General features: G+C 42.8%; 1 protein-coding gene across 1 annotated transcript in view; it reads right to left on the reverse strand.

The window, feature by feature from the left end:
- AGBL1 (ATP/GTP binding protein-like 1) overlaps positions 1-18813 on the reverse strand; it is a 276170-nt gene that overhangs the window by 227479 nt on the left and 29878 nt on the right. The window contains exons 7-8 of the mRNA XM_010572299.1: positions 7078-7286; positions 974-1139 (exon numbers count right to left, since the gene is read on the reverse strand). Of these exons, the coding sequence (XP_010570601.1) occupies positions 974-1139; positions 7078-7286 (375 nt within the window). The remainder of the gene's footprint in view (positions 1-973; positions 1140-7077; positions 7287-18813) is intronic.

Here is an 18813-nt window from a genome sequence, read left to right on the forward strand (position 1 = left end):
GTAGAAAAGAGGTAGAGGCAAAGGCATTCAACCTGATATTCCTCCCAGGCCCTCCACAGAAATCTGTGCAATCTCTTCTATGTGTGCCACACGCCTTCAAACTACAACCCAACACAACCCTGATTAAAGCAGATTTCATTTGTTAATCTAGTATAAATGAATTTGGCACTAAATCTCCCACTTTTTAAAGCTCTGTTCTCTTGGACTTGAACACTGCCTTTCAAAACCATGACAAATGTCACCATGATATGGATCCAACTCATATTACAAAGCAATACAGAGATTTTCTGCTTGGCTGCAATGCTATTACAGGATGCTCTTAATCTATATTATCTAGATTAGGGTGTTTTAGTGCTCTCATCATTATAGTATTTGAGCATCTTCCATATGAAACTGAAAGCAAGAGAGAAATTGCTTGTGTGTATTATGGAGTCTGCCGTTCCTCCTGTTCTGTGGAGCGGCTATCCTGCCTGTGCTTAAGTTCTGCTTTTCAGCAAGTGTCACATCTTTTATTCATGCAGTGTGACTGCTACCTGCTTTTATTTTAGAAAGGAAAAAGGATAATACTTCCTACAATTCTTTACCGAAAAAAACGCAGGGCAGTGTTCCCTCCCCAAACAGTAATGCACAGGCACAATCATGTCTTCCTCTGTTGTTGTTGTGGGGCAGCGGCATCTCCAGCCTCTGCCATGCCCAGTCTGTTCCATTGTTTTTTGGACAATAGAAGGATTTTTTTTTCCCCTTTTCCTTGCTCCCTTCAATCTTCTCTCATTCATTCTCCAAATAGAATCTCCAAGCTTCAAGAACACCTGGGAGTAGTCTCATCTCTAGTGAGTGACACTGTAGGCCATCCAATTAATTTTAACTGTAAACCTCAGGACTAATCTGCAAAGACTACCTTCCCCAGATCCCACATTTAATTCTCATGTCATGCCCCTTTTCCTCCTACTGAACTCACCCTTCAGCCATTTACCTTCAGATCCCTCACACGGAGGTTCAGCCTTGACATTCCCAGGAAGAGGGAAGGAATAGGAACTTCTTACTGTTGCCACAGGCAGAGGCTCCTTGGGGTAGCACTTTCGCAGAATCTGAGTTACAGTAGTTATGATAGGATCCAGATTTTTGCAAGATAAACAGTCCTAGGAACCAAAGGAGAATGATGTTAAGAATTGTCTCTTATAGTTATCCTGCCCATAATACACAATCCCCCAGAGCAGAGACACTCTTCTGATTAGAATATGAAATCTTTATATTTATGGCTTATTTATGGTTTCTTTTTTTTTTCTGCTCCCCCCCGCCTTCTTACCATTAAAGAAATACGCCTGGAACAGCAAGACCTCAAGTTTTGCAGTCCGTTTCTTACAGAAATACAGGCTAGCATTGACCTCAGGGGACTTCCACTGATGCATGTCATTTAGAAGAGACAGCATCCTCTAGCTCTGCTCTAAGACATTATAGTCAGGGTATATTGAAGGAAGGCATGATAGTAGCAAAAGCTAAAATATCCTAGCTAACACAGGTGACAGTAGCACTGAAGCGAGATGTTCTTTAACATCAATTAAAAAAATCCTGCAGGGAGCCCATATACATGTTTTTGCTGCCAACACATGCCAAAATCTGTGCTTCTGCATCCTCACCACAACTATACCCAGAGCTCTCATGCCAAAACTAACACAGGTAAACTAGCACAGTTAACACCACTATTTCACTGTATTCGGTGTACATAATGTATACTCAAAGAGAGCATTCCCACTGTATGCTATTCTATATGGTTAAGCATTAGGCCCAATAGTTAGTCTGAAAGACCACTATATATTACCTAATCGTAAAATACTGAATTCCTGCAGCATCCCATGTTTTCTACTCCTATAATCCAAATTAGGAAATAGAAGTGTAAGGAGCTATGAGAGCCCAGATATACTTTGAAGACATAGAATATTTTTGTATTTTTATTACCATGCTATGCAAGTGAACTCCTTGGTCTTTCGTTAACAAAAAACAAACAAACAAAAAACCCCCCACAGAACTAAAAGCAAAGAAGCCCTGGGAGATCACAGAAGGTGTAGGTCTTCAATGTAATAGAGACAGTGAGTTTGGATAAGCAAGTTACAGCTGCTGCACAAAGCTGAAGTTGTTTAAAACTAATAGGTGCGATGCTCAGAAAACAAAGCCTTCAGATTTCCCCAAGCACAGCACATCTATACCACAGCCTCCATCAGACAGATTGACTAACCAATGTAGTATCCTACTTAAGTTCACAAGTTGTACCGTGCCTATCAGCATGTTATCTTTAGTGGCTTGGGACTAAGATTTAGCTCGTCAGAACAGGGATCCAAGTCAAATAAGCAGCATGAATGTGCTATAAGGCCAAAGAGAAATATTACAATACATTCCAATGCCATTTAATATATTTGCATCCCATCACCACAGATAAAATTGAACAGCCCAGAGGGCAGAACAGATATTTTGTGCCATTGTCTGACAGCCCATAGTTAGGATTTGGGCTGGACAAAAAAAATATTCAGCAGAACCAGGAAGACGACCAAAGAACATAAAGTACTTTATTATAATCAGGAACAGGAAAATAGCTGTATTGGGGCTTTTTTGGTTGTACAGGATTTTATTGTTTTCTCATGTATGATTGAATGGCATTATAAGATTCAGCAGGATTAACCAGGATTCCTGTAGGGAGGCTAGAAAAATCATCTAAAGCTGACATGCTTACAAGACTCACTACAAGAATCTTAATATGTATTTCTAGATCTCTGGCTGTTAGGAACAAGGGGGAGAGAAAAGACAATTTTGAAAACATCTCCAAGGAAAGTTTTATTGTGGTTAGAGCACACACTAAGAACTGGTTTCTATTTCCAGTATTTCAATTTATTCACTCTTTCACATGGTATTTGGTTGCCTTTGCTTGTTATTAAAGAAAAGATAAGGAAAGTTTGCCTACATGTGAGAACAGAGTAACATTCTTGAACAGTCTTACTATAGTTTACTAAAACTATTGTTTTTACACAGGAACTGGTGAACACAGGACTGTATAAATGCCTGCCTTGGACCAGCCATCTTAGTTCACTGCCAAGTGAACTGAGATAGTCAAGAACAAGGCGTGTTCATCCAGACAATGAACTTCCACACATGGAGTTATTTTATGATGCTGTTTCAAAATCATATTTTTCCTTACAGCAAATTACCTTACACGTGCAAACAAGCCTTCAGATATCTTTCAGGGAATATGTGGGACTGTTTTCATTACTGTTCAGAAAGTGCTCTCAGATTCCAAGATAACACAGTTTACAGATGACAAAAGTGTACCATCACTGTATTGGAAAAGCCTTTTTTACTGATACTCGAGAAATAGACAGGAGACCTCTTTGTACATGTGTAAACTATCCCATTTATTTTGCAGTGGGATACTGTGAATGAGGGAAGAGAATGAGTCTTTAGCTCATAAAACTCATGTAAAGCTAACCTGAATTCAGGAGATCTGCTTTTTAGCCTCCACACTCAATCTTTTCTCTACTGAACCTGGAATAGTCCAGATGTTATGGTAGGTGAGTGATATATACAAAAACAGAGGTTTCAATACGACAGTAAAGCAAAAGGTAATGATGCTAACGGATGCTACTACTGGGAAATATAGAGTGGAGTATAGGATAATATTATCCAAGAGTAGACCCTAGTACAGGAAGCCTGAAGAGAAACCAGGCAAGCTTAAGAAATCAAATGGATAAATGATAAAAGAGCAAAATAATGTTCCATGCACCAGTCTCTCCTAAAGCAGATACAGACCTGTTTTCTTGTCTCAGAGTAGGCAGCTCCTGTCTCTGCACACAAAGCCAGCCAGTTCTTGATGCGAATATACCGTTTAACTGCCATGAAAGTCTAAGTGGAGCTTGGAAAAAGAAATGGGAGCACAGTGTGCTTCGTTTCCACAAATGATTTCATTATCTAAAATTATTTTTCATTCCAGGTAGAAGCAGAACCCAAAATCTCTCTAAACTCTCCTAAAATATCTCTAAATTTTCCTCAAATAAAATAGCAGTCACTTCTAATCTGTATAAGGAGACAAACTGTGAACTATTGGCTCTTCCTGTAAAGACATAGGCTTAAGGGCTATTAAAAGCTCAGGTATTTCAGCTGTCCATCAGCCCATACAATAAGCAGCTAGAGAGGTTTCAATTGAAAACCGGCCTTGTAAATAGGAGCTCCACTGGAGGTTGTTAAAACAAACCCATCTCGGCAAAACTGTTTCCATTTCAATAGATTTTAAAAAAGAATTTTAAAGTTTCAGCAGAACTTTTCTAGCAGTTTTTAACACCTTTAAAGTCTCATTAGCTGCTCAGAGTTTGGTTAAGGCTAATCACCACAACCAGCAAATTCCTAAAGGCACTAAAATACTGCATACACATACGAAGAGCTATTGCTTTCCCAAGCAGGAGTTGTTTGTCTTACCCTGCCTCCATCTCTTTCTCTCTTACTATAGCCTGCAGTTCCTCTCAGGAGAATAGATTTCCCATTTTCTGTCTACCATGAAGATTATAAAGATTTTAGTAGCAGCAGCAGCCTCTACCTCAGGTCAGAGGAGGGAAGAGCATGAGTGAGACCTCCTAGGGCTGCCAGACTCCTCCCAACACTTCATGTCTTAGAGAGACACCGGACAACTGACAACATCCCTCGGAAGACTGACAACATCCCAAAGGAACGGTGAGGGAACGTTGAGCTTTGAATTTATTAACCTTGGTAATTCCCCTTCCAAGATCTCCCTAGTAGCGCACAGTAGAAGAAAAGGAAACTGGAGGCCCCTGAAGCTGTCATTTCTGCTCCACTTCTAACCTCTGGAAGGATTAGCCTTATCAGTGTTCACTGGAGTCTTAGTATGTCATTTCCTGTTTGTTCACCCAAGGTGACCCCATCTCTGCATTTTCCATGGGGTTGCTCCCAGGCTGAGCTATCAGGAGATGTTAGCTCAGAAAACTACATGGGCTGTAGAAGGCTCTTAAGAGGGAATGAGCTGACATCTACCCTCAAGCAGCTGTTGCCATCCACCCTATTCAAGTCTCTGCAGACCAGGGACTTCTCATTAACAGAGGCCATACTCCCTTGAAAGATCTGCTGGTCCTGGCCACCTCATCACACCTGAAGAAGTGGTCAATTCTTCATGAGAAAAACAAAGTGAAAAAACTCTACCAGTCTACCATCTACTACTAGTAAGAAATATCTTTCAGTCACAGGAGAATTGTACATGACAGCAATGGGAAAGGTGAAGAAGCAAATACACTGGATCATAAGGCAATGGATTTCTGGAGGAGAAGGGGACATGTTTTTCATTCTGTCTGCGATGGTGCTAGAATGCGATACTGCACTGGCTGGTGAGAATGACAATGGAAACACTCCTTGTGGAATCACTTGGGTCAAGAACTGAAGGTGTCTCTATAAGTGATTTCTCCAAAGGCAGCTAAGGAAGCATGTGGCTGAGAGACTCAGAGGAAACCGTTACTGTTCTGTACGTGCCCCTTCTATACCTTACAGGGATCCCATCTGTTTTGGGTTTGTGTGGTGGGGTTTTGGTAGCGGGGGGGATGGCTCCTGTGAGAAGCTGCTAGAAGCTTCCTTGGCTCCAAGTCAGACCTGCTGCTGGCCAAGGCCAAACCAACCAGCGACAGCAGCAGCACCTCTGGGAGAACGTATTTAAGAAGCGGAAACCTGCAGCAGAGAGGGGATTGGAATGTGAGAGAAACCCCTATGCAGACACCAAGGTCAGTGAAGAAGGAGGGGGAAGAGGGGCACAGGAGGAGGTTGATGCCCCTGCAGCCCACGGTGAGACAGCAGGCTGTCCTCCTGCAGCCCATGGAGGTGAGCGGTGGAGCAGATGCCCACCTGCAGCCTGTGGAGGAGCCCATGCCAGAGCAGGTGGCTGTGCCCGAAGGTGGCCGTGACTCCATAGGAAAGCCTGCGCTGGAGCAGTCTGTTCCTGAAGGACTGCAGGCCATAAAAGGGACCCACGCTGGAGCAGTTCGTGAAGGACTGCAGCCCATGGGAAGGACCCATGCCAGAGAAGTTCGTGGAGGACTGTGTCCCATGGGAGGGACCCCACGCTGGAGCAGGGGACGAGTGAGGAGTCCTCCTCCCCCGAGGAGGAAGGAGCGGCAGAGACAAGGTGTGGGGAGCTGACCCCAACCCCCATTCCCCATCCCCCTGCACTGCTGGCAGGAGGAGGTGGAGAAAATCAGGAGTGGAGTTGAGCCGGGAAGGAGGGAGGGGTGGAGAGAAGGTGTTTTAAGATTTAGCTTTACTTCTAATTATTCTGTTTTGATTTGATTGATAGTAAATTAAATTGATCTTTTTTTCCCCCAAGTTGAGTCTGGTTTTTGCCTGTGACCATAATTGGCGAGTGATCCCTCCCTGTCCTTGTGTCAACACAGGAGCTTTTCTTTATATTTTCTCCTCCCAATCCCACCGGGGGTGAGGAGTGAGCCAGCAGCCTCATGGTGCTTTGTTGCCAGCTGGGCTTAAACCACGACACTGTCCTCAGGACCATGTCATCTTTCTTGATGAACCCACATTAATGTTTCACAAGATTAAAATTGGGCCTCCTGAAAAACAGTTGATGGATGTTTCTCATTAGTAAAGGCCTGGCTAAATCAACACTTTTTTGTTTAAAAGACTGATTGGGTGGAATTATCCATCTGGATACCTGAAAGGAAACATCTTGTGAAACACCTAAGCAACATTTCTGTGGAGACACTGCACTGTTCTTTGGGAGTGGAGGTCCAAGCAAACAGCAGGATCCACAGGGGAGGAGGAAAAAAGAAGAAAAAGAATCATTAAAAAGCCTGAACTACAATTCCCATGAGGCTCAGTAGGAATTAAAATTAGTTTTAAACAGAAACATTTCAGCTTATCTGAAGTAATAACTGTGAAAAAGTCAATACTTTTTATTTTAATATTATCATTTTTTTCATTGATACGTTATATAAATTCAGGATAAAACTATGGAATTTCCTGCACTGTGAGGTAGAACCCAGCACTAACTACCAGTCCATCTCACTTAAGCACAAAAGCACCATTTACCTGTACACTTGTGAAGAGAATCTCCATGCCCCGGGAACCAAGGAAAGTCTCCCTGCCCAGCTGGATGTTGGTGATGTGCTTTAGGCAGAGCAGGAGACCCCTACGAATATGAATGTAGTCGTTGGAGACATCATTGTGATGCCAGTCTTGATAGAGTCTCAGCAATCCACCCAGGTAGCCTCTGTTCACTGCCCGTCGGCTGTTAGACTCTGAAAAGGAAGAGAAAAGGCTGAATTAAACTCTTTCCACTACTCTCTGTTTGATACCCATGTGGCTACTCAGTGGTCAAACTCAGACTTTAACACCTGCTCATTCTTGCTTAATAGTATCAGTTAAATTGGTTTTTTTGGTTGGTTGGGTTTTTTGTTTTTACAATTTAGGATGTTATTTGCTAAGCCTGAGCTAGGCTCTTGGAATCATACATAAAAAAAATGAAGCAGTGTCTCCTGTCTAGGTGGAAATGGCTGCTCCAGAACCCTCCAGATGAACCAAACGATGGGTGGGGAAAAGGCAGAGCCTGTATCTCCTTCCAAGTGCTAATAAACTTAATTCCAATTGCAGCACCATAAGAGTTCCTGAAACTAAAGAAGGTCCTGAGGAGTGAGAAAAGCTAAAGAACAGCAAGATTAGTCAAGAGCAGGTCATTTAGTCTTCACAGAGTTCTCTCAGGACTGAAGTACAGCACACCTTGCTGAGAACAACAAATCCAGAAACCCTGTAGCTGCACAATCCTGTCGCAGCCAGCAAAATCATGTTTAACTTCTAAATGTAATGCCACACATACCTATGTAATGAAAGCCATGAATCAAATTATTCTGGAAACCCACAGTATTTAAAAATTAACAAAATAGCAATATGAGCAACAGCAGTTTGGGCTTTTTTGCTGTTGCTTTCTGGCTCTGAGATTTTAAAGGTCACATTCAGGTAATGTTTAAAGGCTTTACTGGATGGGCAAGAAAATAAAAAAAAAAATTTAAAAAATAAGCTTTATAAAAATACAAAAGGAAAGCTGTATTGTTCCCTTAATCACGTAGCTCCAGGATATCAGAATAAAAGGAGATTATAAAATCCGTGATAAAATACAAATTCTGCCGAGTATTCTAAAACACACCCCTTCACCTACTGCGTTCCTTGCCCTGCCCCACAGGACAAACATGAAGCCACACCAGACTCTAGGCTCCCTCCCTTCAAACCAACCCTGCCTAAACATATTTTCCTGACTGGTCTTGACATTCCTCACAGTGACACACATTAGAAGCTATCAGGAGCTCAGTAATCAACCAAGGGGCCAGGTAACATACGTAAGACTGGAACTCAGCTCCCTGAATACCAATCAGCATTTGCAGCTCACAACAGATGGCTCTTGGTATGAGTTCTCCAGAGCTAGTAGGCTCCAATTCATTTCCAGTTCATTAAACAAAGTGCCAGAGCCTCTCACACCTGGAACGTCAAAGTCATCAGTGGGGATTTACAGGACAGGAGAAGCTGCTAGAGGTTAAGAGAGAGAACCGAAAGATGCATGAAGAAAATCAGTAACAAGGGAAATCATGGAGAGAGTAAGCAGGAAGCAGCTGGTAGGCAGCAAAACTCAGTCCCAGTGATGAAGCAGATGGAGGTATTGGAAAGGGGAAGGAAATCACCTGAGGTTGTCTCAGTGTGCTCTCTACAATACATTAGAAAACTCTTACCTGGAGAAGGGATTGGAAGGTAGTTTTGCTACCTGGTCTCGTCCTGCAATTTTCTCTACCATTGGCACCACAGAGCAGGCAACAAACAGTACCCCCAGACCAGTCTGCCAACTCATTTTAATCCTGCTCTGCATCTTCACACCACCCTGTTGACATGCCTCTGCACCGACCTGCTGGTCCCACAGCTCTTCCAGTCTTACACAGCTCTTCCCAGTCTCCTACACCTTGGCCTGCAGTTCTCTCTAGCACTTTATCCCCTTGTTGTTAACTAACTCTGCCAGTACATCTTCTATTTCAGGGCTCAGTGGCTGTCAGCATGTAGAAGGTCATCCTTCTCCTTTGACCTTCACTCTGTTTCTTCTTTCTATTTGACTTTCTGCAAGAAAACTTTAATTGCTTGAGAATCCCTTATCAATCCCAATGATTTTATTCATGATTTCCTGTTAATCCTCAACCAGCTGTCATGTTTACTAACCTGCAGGATGACTAACCCCTTAAATCAGTCAATCTTCCTTGAAGAATTACTCAGGAAGCTCTGTAAAAGTCAATAAGTATATAAAACATGACAAGAAGAAGAGAGTCAGGGAGTATAAGGCAGGGACAATTTGGATCAGACTCAGAGCTTCCCTGAACTGTTTAGAGGCAGATGAAATTGGACTAGATCTAGGGATTTATAGGCCCTAGCACTCTGTGCTTGAAGTCTAAGCTTTCTGTGTCAATGCCGATAGGACAAGGGAAATATTGGAAAGCACTATGGGTAGAGTTTCTTGGGGAATTTATGTTTAAGAAAAAAAGAATTCTCATAAAAATGTGTTTGTGATGTTTTCCTCACGTCTTTCAAGACAGACTTCCACATTGGGATCCCAGCTCCGTAGGGACCAGAACACATTAACTGTCCCATGCCTCAGTTTTATCACCAGATTAAAAACATGGAGGAAGCTGAGCAAAATAACTTTGCTATGTTTCCCCTCATGTTTTTTGTAGTACTTACCACTTCTATGATTAAAACAGTTGCTTTGAAAAGTGAAGCTGAGATAGTCTGTTCTGTAAGGAGGAGACGGAAGAGGCAGGACTACAGTTTCCTCAGCACTTTGATCGGAAACAATGAGAATTACTTGCTGAACAGACGAAAAAAAACATTTGTTTTGTTTCTCCTGTCTGATTTCATTGATTCTCCTCTGCTCTCCTGTGTTGTCAGTGTTTTTCTTATTTTTTTCTTCCTTTTTTTTCAGTTGTATAGTCAATCAAGTAGTGAATAAATGAAGGAGGAAGTATGCCAAGATCTCCAGAAGGCAGAATGGAAAAAGGAGGCCTCCCCACCTGTCTGTGTCTGTTGGTCTCTCCATCTAGGCATACACCTGCATGGGTATCTATCTATATTTTGGCACAAATACAGATGGTGGAAATTAATCATACAGGTACAAGCAGCACTGCACAGATTTGTAGGCAGCAAGAACCCACGCCTCCCGGAGCAAGCATGCATGATCTGTGTGGTAAGTGGTAAAATGTCCAATGTCTTTTGACCCTTTTTCTGTTATTCTTTCATTAGTCCCTTTCCTTCTCCCTGGATGTGGCCAGTGTTCAGTGGAAATGGAAGTTCTCCTTCCATGCAGCTTTCAGAAGTACCCAGGGATGGTGCTTCCTATTTTGATTCATCCTTGGCCTGTGTGACAGATGCACTCCTCCTGTTTGAACCAACTGAACTTTGGTCCAGGCAGAAAGTAAGCCTAACTCAAGTTAATCCTATTGTGTGAAGCTATCAGTAAGAACTCAGGACCAAACCCCCCAAAAAAACAGTTTGCCTGGAAACTGGTCTGATAAGCAGCCAAAACTGCATTAACAGCAGAAAATCTGAATACAAATTAACCACTTTATGCTATACATATCTGTAGACAACAGGGCCTGTTGAGCTCTCCCTCCACAGCAGGTGGCTGCATGGCAATGATCTCCCCTTGAGTAGGGATGCCTCTCCATGTTACCCCTCGAGGCTGAGAGATCCCTTACCCAACACCAGACATTGATGGGTTTGTAAGTGAAATTTTTTGCATGCATGTAACATTTAAGATACATACAGCAAGCTTAGACAATAATCTTTGTATCCCATACTAATTTTAAGTGTAGTAAATAGTAGAGTATTGACCACCAATCCATCTGTACTTATTAAATATTTTACACACCTAAATTTACTGATTAAAACTCAGTAAACTAACTACTAGACCAGATCTGTCTGAGTGATCTCTGACTCTTCTCCTGCGATAGTCTGTCTTCCTAATCTTATTCTGTCAGAGTTGCCAGGAGAGCACTATCTTCACCACCTTCCCCAAACCTGTCACTGGCATACTATTTTCTTTGCCAAGAGTTTCAGTTCTGTCTGCTGAGGCTGGGACGGGTGACAGGGGAATGCTCAATGTCTTCTTAGTTTCCCACACTTCCAGAACTGACCCTTCACTTCTGGCTTCCAGGGCAGTGCTGCTAACCAGTGAAAGTTTAAGCACTGTAGTGCAGAATATCTGGTCTGAATAATCTGTGCAGTTAGCCAGAAACATTTGACAAGGATGCATGGCCAATGTGCAGAAGCATCAAATGGTAAAAGATGCATTTAAATTAGCAAGGGCACCACACTACAAAGAAACCCCCAGTTTTGACAGAATTCTAATTTTGTGCTGGGGGACAAGGACAGACTCTAAAGCCAGGGTTTCAGTCTAGTAGATAAAAGTCTCATGACTGCCAGTGTTTCTGTGGACATTACTGAAGCCTCCCTCGCATTCCAGTCCCCTTTGAAGTGTTTGCCAGGAACACAGGGACCACTGGAAAACACGCAGCATATTTAATCACAAAACTGAATTACAGTCAACCTGAAACATGATGAGCAATGCACTACTTACCAGGCAGAACAAAGAGATATTTATCTTTCTGTCTATCTGCTTAAATCTCTTTGTTGATGCCACTCAGCTGATTCATTATGCCAAGAACATACAGTTGCTACAGTTTGGAGATAAGAATGCTCTGCTAAATTAACCCTGTGGCCCCTAAAGCAGTGAAAGGAATAAGAAAATCTCCAACTTCCCCACTCTGCTCTAGTGATTGCCTCTTGGGAATAAAAGATGCAAGATATATCCTAAAGCAAAGAGAAACCAGCTATTTTATTCAGTCATTGAGAGGCCATTTTTGCTAGAGATAAGCATGAGGGTTCACTATAGAAGCAAAATGAATTGTCTCCATGGAGAAACCTAGTCACCCATCAAGTGCTGGAATGAATTCAGACCCAGTGGGCTCTACAGCTCCAGCAAGAAGCTGGTATTAGCTCAAATCTTGTTGGAAGCCAGAAGACTACTGTAATTGCGCCCTGTAAACTTCAGAATCCAGGCATTTACTTAAGCATTTAGGACAGATGAATAACACTGGCACAAAGGTAGAGAACACAGGCAGGATGTACTAGCAACTACAAGTGCCATGTTTTGCTCCTAGACCAGGAATCAGCCACAAGCTTAGCTTCACTACAAGAACAGCTCATTCCTTCTACTCCAAAACATCTGTTTTAGTTCCAGGTGTTGGCCAATTCAGTGGCAGTCATGCAAACTGTATTATGACATGATGATTCTTCTCTTATTTGCCTTTGTTACATGGTTCACATGTAAAGATTAAGAAGGAGCAAACCAATCCCTTCCAAAACTTTTGAACTAACCCCAGAAGGAAACTGTTTTTCAAAAAGCTTTCCTTTTTCTCCTTTATTTTTCAGCTTCACAGCATCTTCTTGTTGTAAGTCAACAGAAAGCTGGAAATCCACAAAAGATAAATTTGCACAAAATTTCCAGCTTGATTTTTCTGACCAAAGCAGTTTGAAAGGGTTCAAATAAGGATCCTAGAATTTGGAAGACTTCCTCAAATTCAGCCACTGAATTTTCTGAAGCCAGATCATCACTGGAGGCACAAACACTTCCCATGCCAAGAAAAAGGCAGTAAGCAATCACTATTAAGGATGTCAACAGAGAATAATGCAGCTCCTTGACACTTTGGTTCTATTATACCCACCCTGAGGAACAAAACAGTGGGAAGCTGCCATGCCCCAGGAGATGAAACCAACCTTTTTCTCTGGAGTACCGAGTTACTTTCAGTTTGGGATATGTCTACGAATGAAGAGCAGTCTCAGGGAAGGGAATATAAAGGACATTCAAAAAAAATTTTTTTTTTCCCCATAAAGTGGCTCTTCTCAAAAGAGACAGCTTAAAAATATAGAATCAAGACTATTTGCATTCTGAAATTCAGGAAGAAAAGATAGACACAGAACTTACTTTAAATTATTATGAAAGGAACTATTTGCAAAATTCAGCTCTGATCACAATACCCTGCAAGTTGTGATAATAGATTTGGGGCCAGACTGATAATGGAGTTTGAATCCAGAGGTGGGTAACAAAGTCTTAAACTGATTGTGAGAAATGGGTACCTGGCAAAATATTAGGCAAGTCACAGACATCATTCTGTTGGCTACAGGAACTGACATGGTTTAACCGTACGGCTGTTTTGACACAAGATCAAAGACCTGCATCAGTAGATCTGTTGCAAAGCATTATGAATTCAGACATAGAGGGTGCAGGCCTTTCAGAAACCATAATCTACTTATGTGCTAGAACATCACTTTCTGTTTCTCACAGAGTTCCTTGCCCCTCCTTGATGCCAGCATAAATGGAAAAGAATGACACTGATTATTTTATCCCGCCAGCTACAAGACAATCCTTATGCTTTGATGAAAAAAAAAAAAAAAAAGGCAGGTGAAAGGTTAAATAAAGGTTAGTTAATGGAAGATGGGAGGAAAGAGCAGGAAATGAGAGATGAAAGGCTGGGGGCAGGAAAAAGGAAGGCAAAAAGATAAAGAAGACAAAAGGAGGAAGGAAAAGATATAGAAAGAGAGGGGAAAGGCCATCGGCAATAACTGCTGTTAGCACACGCAATTGTCTTGATGAAATAAGCATGATCAAAGGGTCACCACAACCTGTCTTTTTAAATTGCTTATTACAATTTTACTAGGCAAGCATTGCAACAAGGGCCCTGCCCATTTCCCTAGCCCTTTCCTTCAATATCCGCTGAGCAAATGCCTCCTAGATCGGCTCTAGCTAATTTCCTTGAAGACGTGCAAGCTGCTAATTCTGAGAAGTACAGATAGTCAGGAATAACAAATACAACCAAAATTAGATTAAAATAACCTGCTGATAAACAAATTACTCGCCAAAAATAAATATTGGATTAAGCGCCAGTGCGAGTGTGGATCCTTAAAATAACATCGCCATCGTGTGGCTCGAGGTGCCGAGCGGCAGTGTCCGGTTTGGTCCATCACACCGCCTTCAGCCTGCAAACCCCTAGGTATGCACTTGTCTGCGCTTAAATAGCAGGTGTCCAGTTTTCTTCCACTCCCCCAAAACTGGGAATGGTTTGCCTGTTTTAGTTTGGGGGGGTGAGTTCACTAAAAGCAATAGAACCCATGGCTAAGAGTGACATGGAGGGCAGCCCTCGCCTTTCACCGCCGCTCAAACAGGCTCCAGCTGGGGTATGCCCCTCCACACCTAGGCCTCTTGCAGGCAAAGGAGGGCTTAGTGATGAGCTGCCCAGGCCTTAAGACAGAACTGAAGCAAGATACAAAGACAGATGTATAGATGAGAAGTAGAACAAAGCCAAGGGAGGCTGGAAAAAGTAGTAGGTGTACCCTGGAACAGAAAGAAGAGACTCTGGGAAGGATGCTGCACCTCATCTCACCCCAGTTTATGTATAGCTATCAGCATCTACCCACTCATCCCCACCCTGGGCTGTAGTAAGCATCTAGATATTGAAGGAGGAAGGATGGACAGGTGCTACACTGGAAAGCTTGACTGTAACATCCCAGAGAAGAATAAAAAAACCTCCTGATGCTCTCATGGCACTTCAGCACCATTATAGATATTTACCAAGCAACATGTTCAGCCTGTATAATAACGTAGTTCAGTCAGAGGGAGTTAACAGCAGGGTGGAGAGACAACAGATAAAAAAAAAACCAGCAAGGCAATGGAGGAAGAACTTGCTACAAGCTGTTTGCTGCATGCATGTGGGCATGGCAGGTGTAGAACAGCAACTGGGAGAGCAGCATGCAAGGATAGGTAAAGTACTCTGGGATGCTTGGAAAGAGATAAGTCAGAAGAGAGAGACTGGCTGATGGTCAGGCAAGACACATCTTCTCTGTATCAGTAATCTGAGCTTCCACTGATAGAAAGATGTAGCACAGTCGTTAGAAGGGACCTAAACTTTTATTCCTCCATTAATCACCTCCATTAATCTCTATGATTATCACTGATTTCCACTATGTACAGAGGAACAGGACAACCAAGGTCACTCTCGTTTTTTACTGGGTTTCCAAGCATTTCTTCCCTGTTGTGGATGAAGCACAAGTTTGTAGTATCCAATCACTTATTTCTTTGGACAATCTTACACTTTCCCTCTGAAAAACAGCAACAATTTCCCAGGTGCAGCTGGAGCAGTCATTTTTTCTTACACTGATGCCTTCTTTCCTGGCAGATCTTGTTTCTTGCTGTTATGCACCTGTTAAATGGGCATTTAGCATCAGCTTCTGTTAGGAAAGAGACAGAGGCCAAAAAGTTTCTAGCCAGCCCCTCGCTCTGCAGGTGGACAAAGTCTTGAGCAGAGCTTATGGGAGCCTGAGGAGCTGAAGATTGATGTTTCTGATTCCATCAGGGAGACACACTGCCATCTGCCTGCTCCCTTTAAAACTACCGTGTGTTTTCTCGTTGCAGCTCGCTGCCAAAAGGAAGGACACTCACCCTCCAGCACGACTCCGTGTATGACCATAACCCTCCTGATCACTTTGGGCTGAAGCACTTAAGGATACAACAGCCCTACAGAGAGACCCTCAAGAATGGGTGTGTTCTTGTCCTGTCTGTTCTATAGCCTTCACCCCCAGCAAAATTGAATCTCACCACCATTTCCCAGCAAGTGGGTTACTGTGTCTCCCAAAAAACTCACAATAATCAGTCCACCAATTCAGTACTGTAGCACATTCCAGGATTCCTGCCTCGCATTTAGTTTTTATCCTATCTAAAACATGCTAATGGGCTTCTGGGTGCTTTGCCATGTACAGTTTTACCCCTTGTTTTCATAAGCAATTTTCAAGTGCTATAGCAATCATGAAAAAGAACTCAGCTCTTTTCCAGCCATGGTGAATTTATTTCTGGAAGAACCAGAGCTGTTTTTCACATGTCCTGACCTACACCTCCCAAAAGACACAGCCTGCTCATTTGTATGCAGCTACCAGAGCACTCTACTCCAGAAGCCTGGAGCTTCTCGTGTCCTGAGCCACAGGACAAGGAGAAAACTAAAAGACATTCTTGACCGCTCACCATCAGACTGCAGAAAACATCAGAAAACACAGTTCAGGCTGACTTGTGGACTGTGGCACTCTATTTGGTTGCACAGTATTGGCACCATTTCCCAAATCCCAGTTCCGGCGCCTTAAGAGAACATCAGCTGAAAATAGACCATGTGTTTTCCTAAAAATCATTTTTCCATGGAAGCAGTAGCTGGTGTTGTTGCAACAATGTTGTTCAGTTGTGAATGATAAAGGAGAGAAGGACACAAGCCAGCAAACTGGGAAGGATGTCTGTTGTGGTTTAACCCCAGCCAGCAACTAAGCACCACGCAGCCGCTCACTCACTCCCCCCCCATCCAGTGGGATGGGGGAGAAAATCAGGAAAAGAAATAAAACTCCTGGGTTGAGATAAAAATGGTTTAACAGAACAGAAAAGAAGAAACTAATAATGATAATGATAACACTAATAAAATGACAACAGTAGTAATAAAAGGATTGGAATGTACAAATGATGCGCAGGGCAATTGCTCACCACCCGCCGACCGACACCCAGCCAGTCCCCGAGCGGCAAATCCCTGCCCCCCACTTCCCAGTTCCTAAACTAGATGGGACGTCCCATGGTATGGAATACATTGTTGGCCAGTTTGGGTCAGATGCCCTGGCTGGGCATGAGAAGCTGAAAAATCCTTTACTATAGTCTAAACACTACTGAGCAACAACTGAAAACATCAGTGTTATCAACATTCTTCACATACTGAACTCAAAACATAGCACTGTACCAGCTACTAGGAAAACAGTTAACTCTATCCCAGCTGAAACCAGGACAATGTCTCAAAACGAAGAAATGTCTCTCCCAAGCAATGCCTTTGTTTGCAGTGGTCAGCAGTACAAACGAACACGAGAACCCTAATCTGTACATCACAGTGATCAACCAGAGAGACAGTGTAGGGACTGCTTTGCTCAATAGACTGAATTCCTGTTGGAATTCATTTTTTGTACCTTCTGTGAAAGCACCTGAACAACCAACCAGAATGATCAGTGTGTTCTTCCTGTACTGTAAAGCCTCTCTGCACTTCCTAAAGCACAAAAAGCATAAAAGAAAGAACCAACTAAGATGCTTTCACAACCTAAATTGGCTGAGAAGAGTCACACAGAAAATTTCTAAGATTAAATAGCTTTAAAAACTTACCTCACTCTGAGAGGAAAAGGGCTAGGAGAATTTTGGAGCTGAATCCAGTCCTTTTAGATTCCCTAGATCATTCTCAGCTTGCCTCCCAACTTTCACAACATGTGTTTATGACTCCCCAGGAGACTACATTTCACAGCTTCCCTTGGTAATTAGTCCTCCATTCCTATATACTGTTCTCATCTCTAGACCCAGAATAAGCCTTCAACTAGAAAACTTATCCTATAAATATCATGGGACAACAGAATTTCACTTCCCGTTCCTAGTACTTACCACAAATCAGGAGTGCAAGAGAAAAGCTTGAGCTGCCAGATGAGCTTTCAGCTCTTGCTCCACTTTTCCAGCCTTCTCTCTAAATTTCTTTCTACTCTGAAGGCTAGTTTTGCTTTTGTATTGCAAGCAGCTGTGGCATAGCCCCACAACCCCCTTGTTAAGATTTAATGCCCAAACCAGAAGGTCTTTCCTTGTTGCAATAATGTGACCTTTAAATCTAGGCATCAAGGTTAATACTGAGACATTATTTCAGAACTCATCACTTGAGCTGCTGCAACTCAGACACGATCCCATTGCAGCATGCTCATTTAAGCACTGCTTCCAGGGCTACAATTTTTCACAAATGCATTTATTCCTAATACTATGAAAAGGAGAAGGGAGAGGGGAAGAAAAGGGGGGGGGGAGGAATGGGAAGAGACAGAAGGACAATACGCCATTGTGATTTATTGTAGAGTAGATTGTCTGCAATAGTAGAGTGCTCTTTCTTAATCAAAGCTTTATTAAATTCTGGTAATAAAAAGCTAAGTGTTTTCAGATGGGATAAAGGTAAAAAAAGGGTAACGTTCATTTCAGGAACAGTCACACCAGCAGTATGTGGCTGAGAACCCACGTTAAGGTCTTCGACACCACCAGCCAGCTGGTGCAAATATTAAGCACAGCCTGCCATAGCAGGGCTGTACCCCAGCAATCACTAGGTCTCATCCCTATCTGCACATTATCAGACCTGATAAGCTTGCAAAGGAGAATAAGGTCATCTCTGTTGGGCTACAGAAGTTTTCCAAGCCTTTGCCAACAGCATCATTGTTACCAGGTAAGCACATAGTACAACAGCACCACAGGACAGACAGGTCCTGGCCCCACTCTCCACTGATGCTGGAACAGAACAAGCATTTGTCACTGACTGGAGAGGTTCACTATTTCTTCTGCTGCGCCAAGCCCCAGGACAACCACTGTTCCCTAAATACTCAAAATAAGGGTCTAGTCTGGCTCCCTCAGCAGCTTGCTCCCTGGGACCTATGGCACCATCTCCCATAGAGCTGTGTGTCCACAGAGCCACAGGGCTCCAAGAATCATAGCTAGACATACAGGAAAGTACTGCATTACAACTTCTCTTTTCTGAGCAGTGCTCTTTGGGACTGAGGGAAGAGGAGATACCAAGGGAGAAGGAGGTTCAACAGTATCATTCTGTCCAGTAACACAGCACAGAAAGGAAAGTCAGAAAGAATATGAAGAAAAAAGCT

Source organism: Haliaeetus leucocephalus, unplaced genomic scaffold (genome assembly GCF_000737465.1).
Source record: "Haliaeetus leucocephalus isolate CR32 unplaced genomic scaffold, Haliaeetus_leucocephalus-4.0 Scaffold339, whole genome shotgun sequence".
Taxonomy (NCBI): Eukaryota; Metazoa; Chordata; class Aves; order Accipitriformes; family Accipitridae; genus Haliaeetus; species Haliaeetus leucocephalus.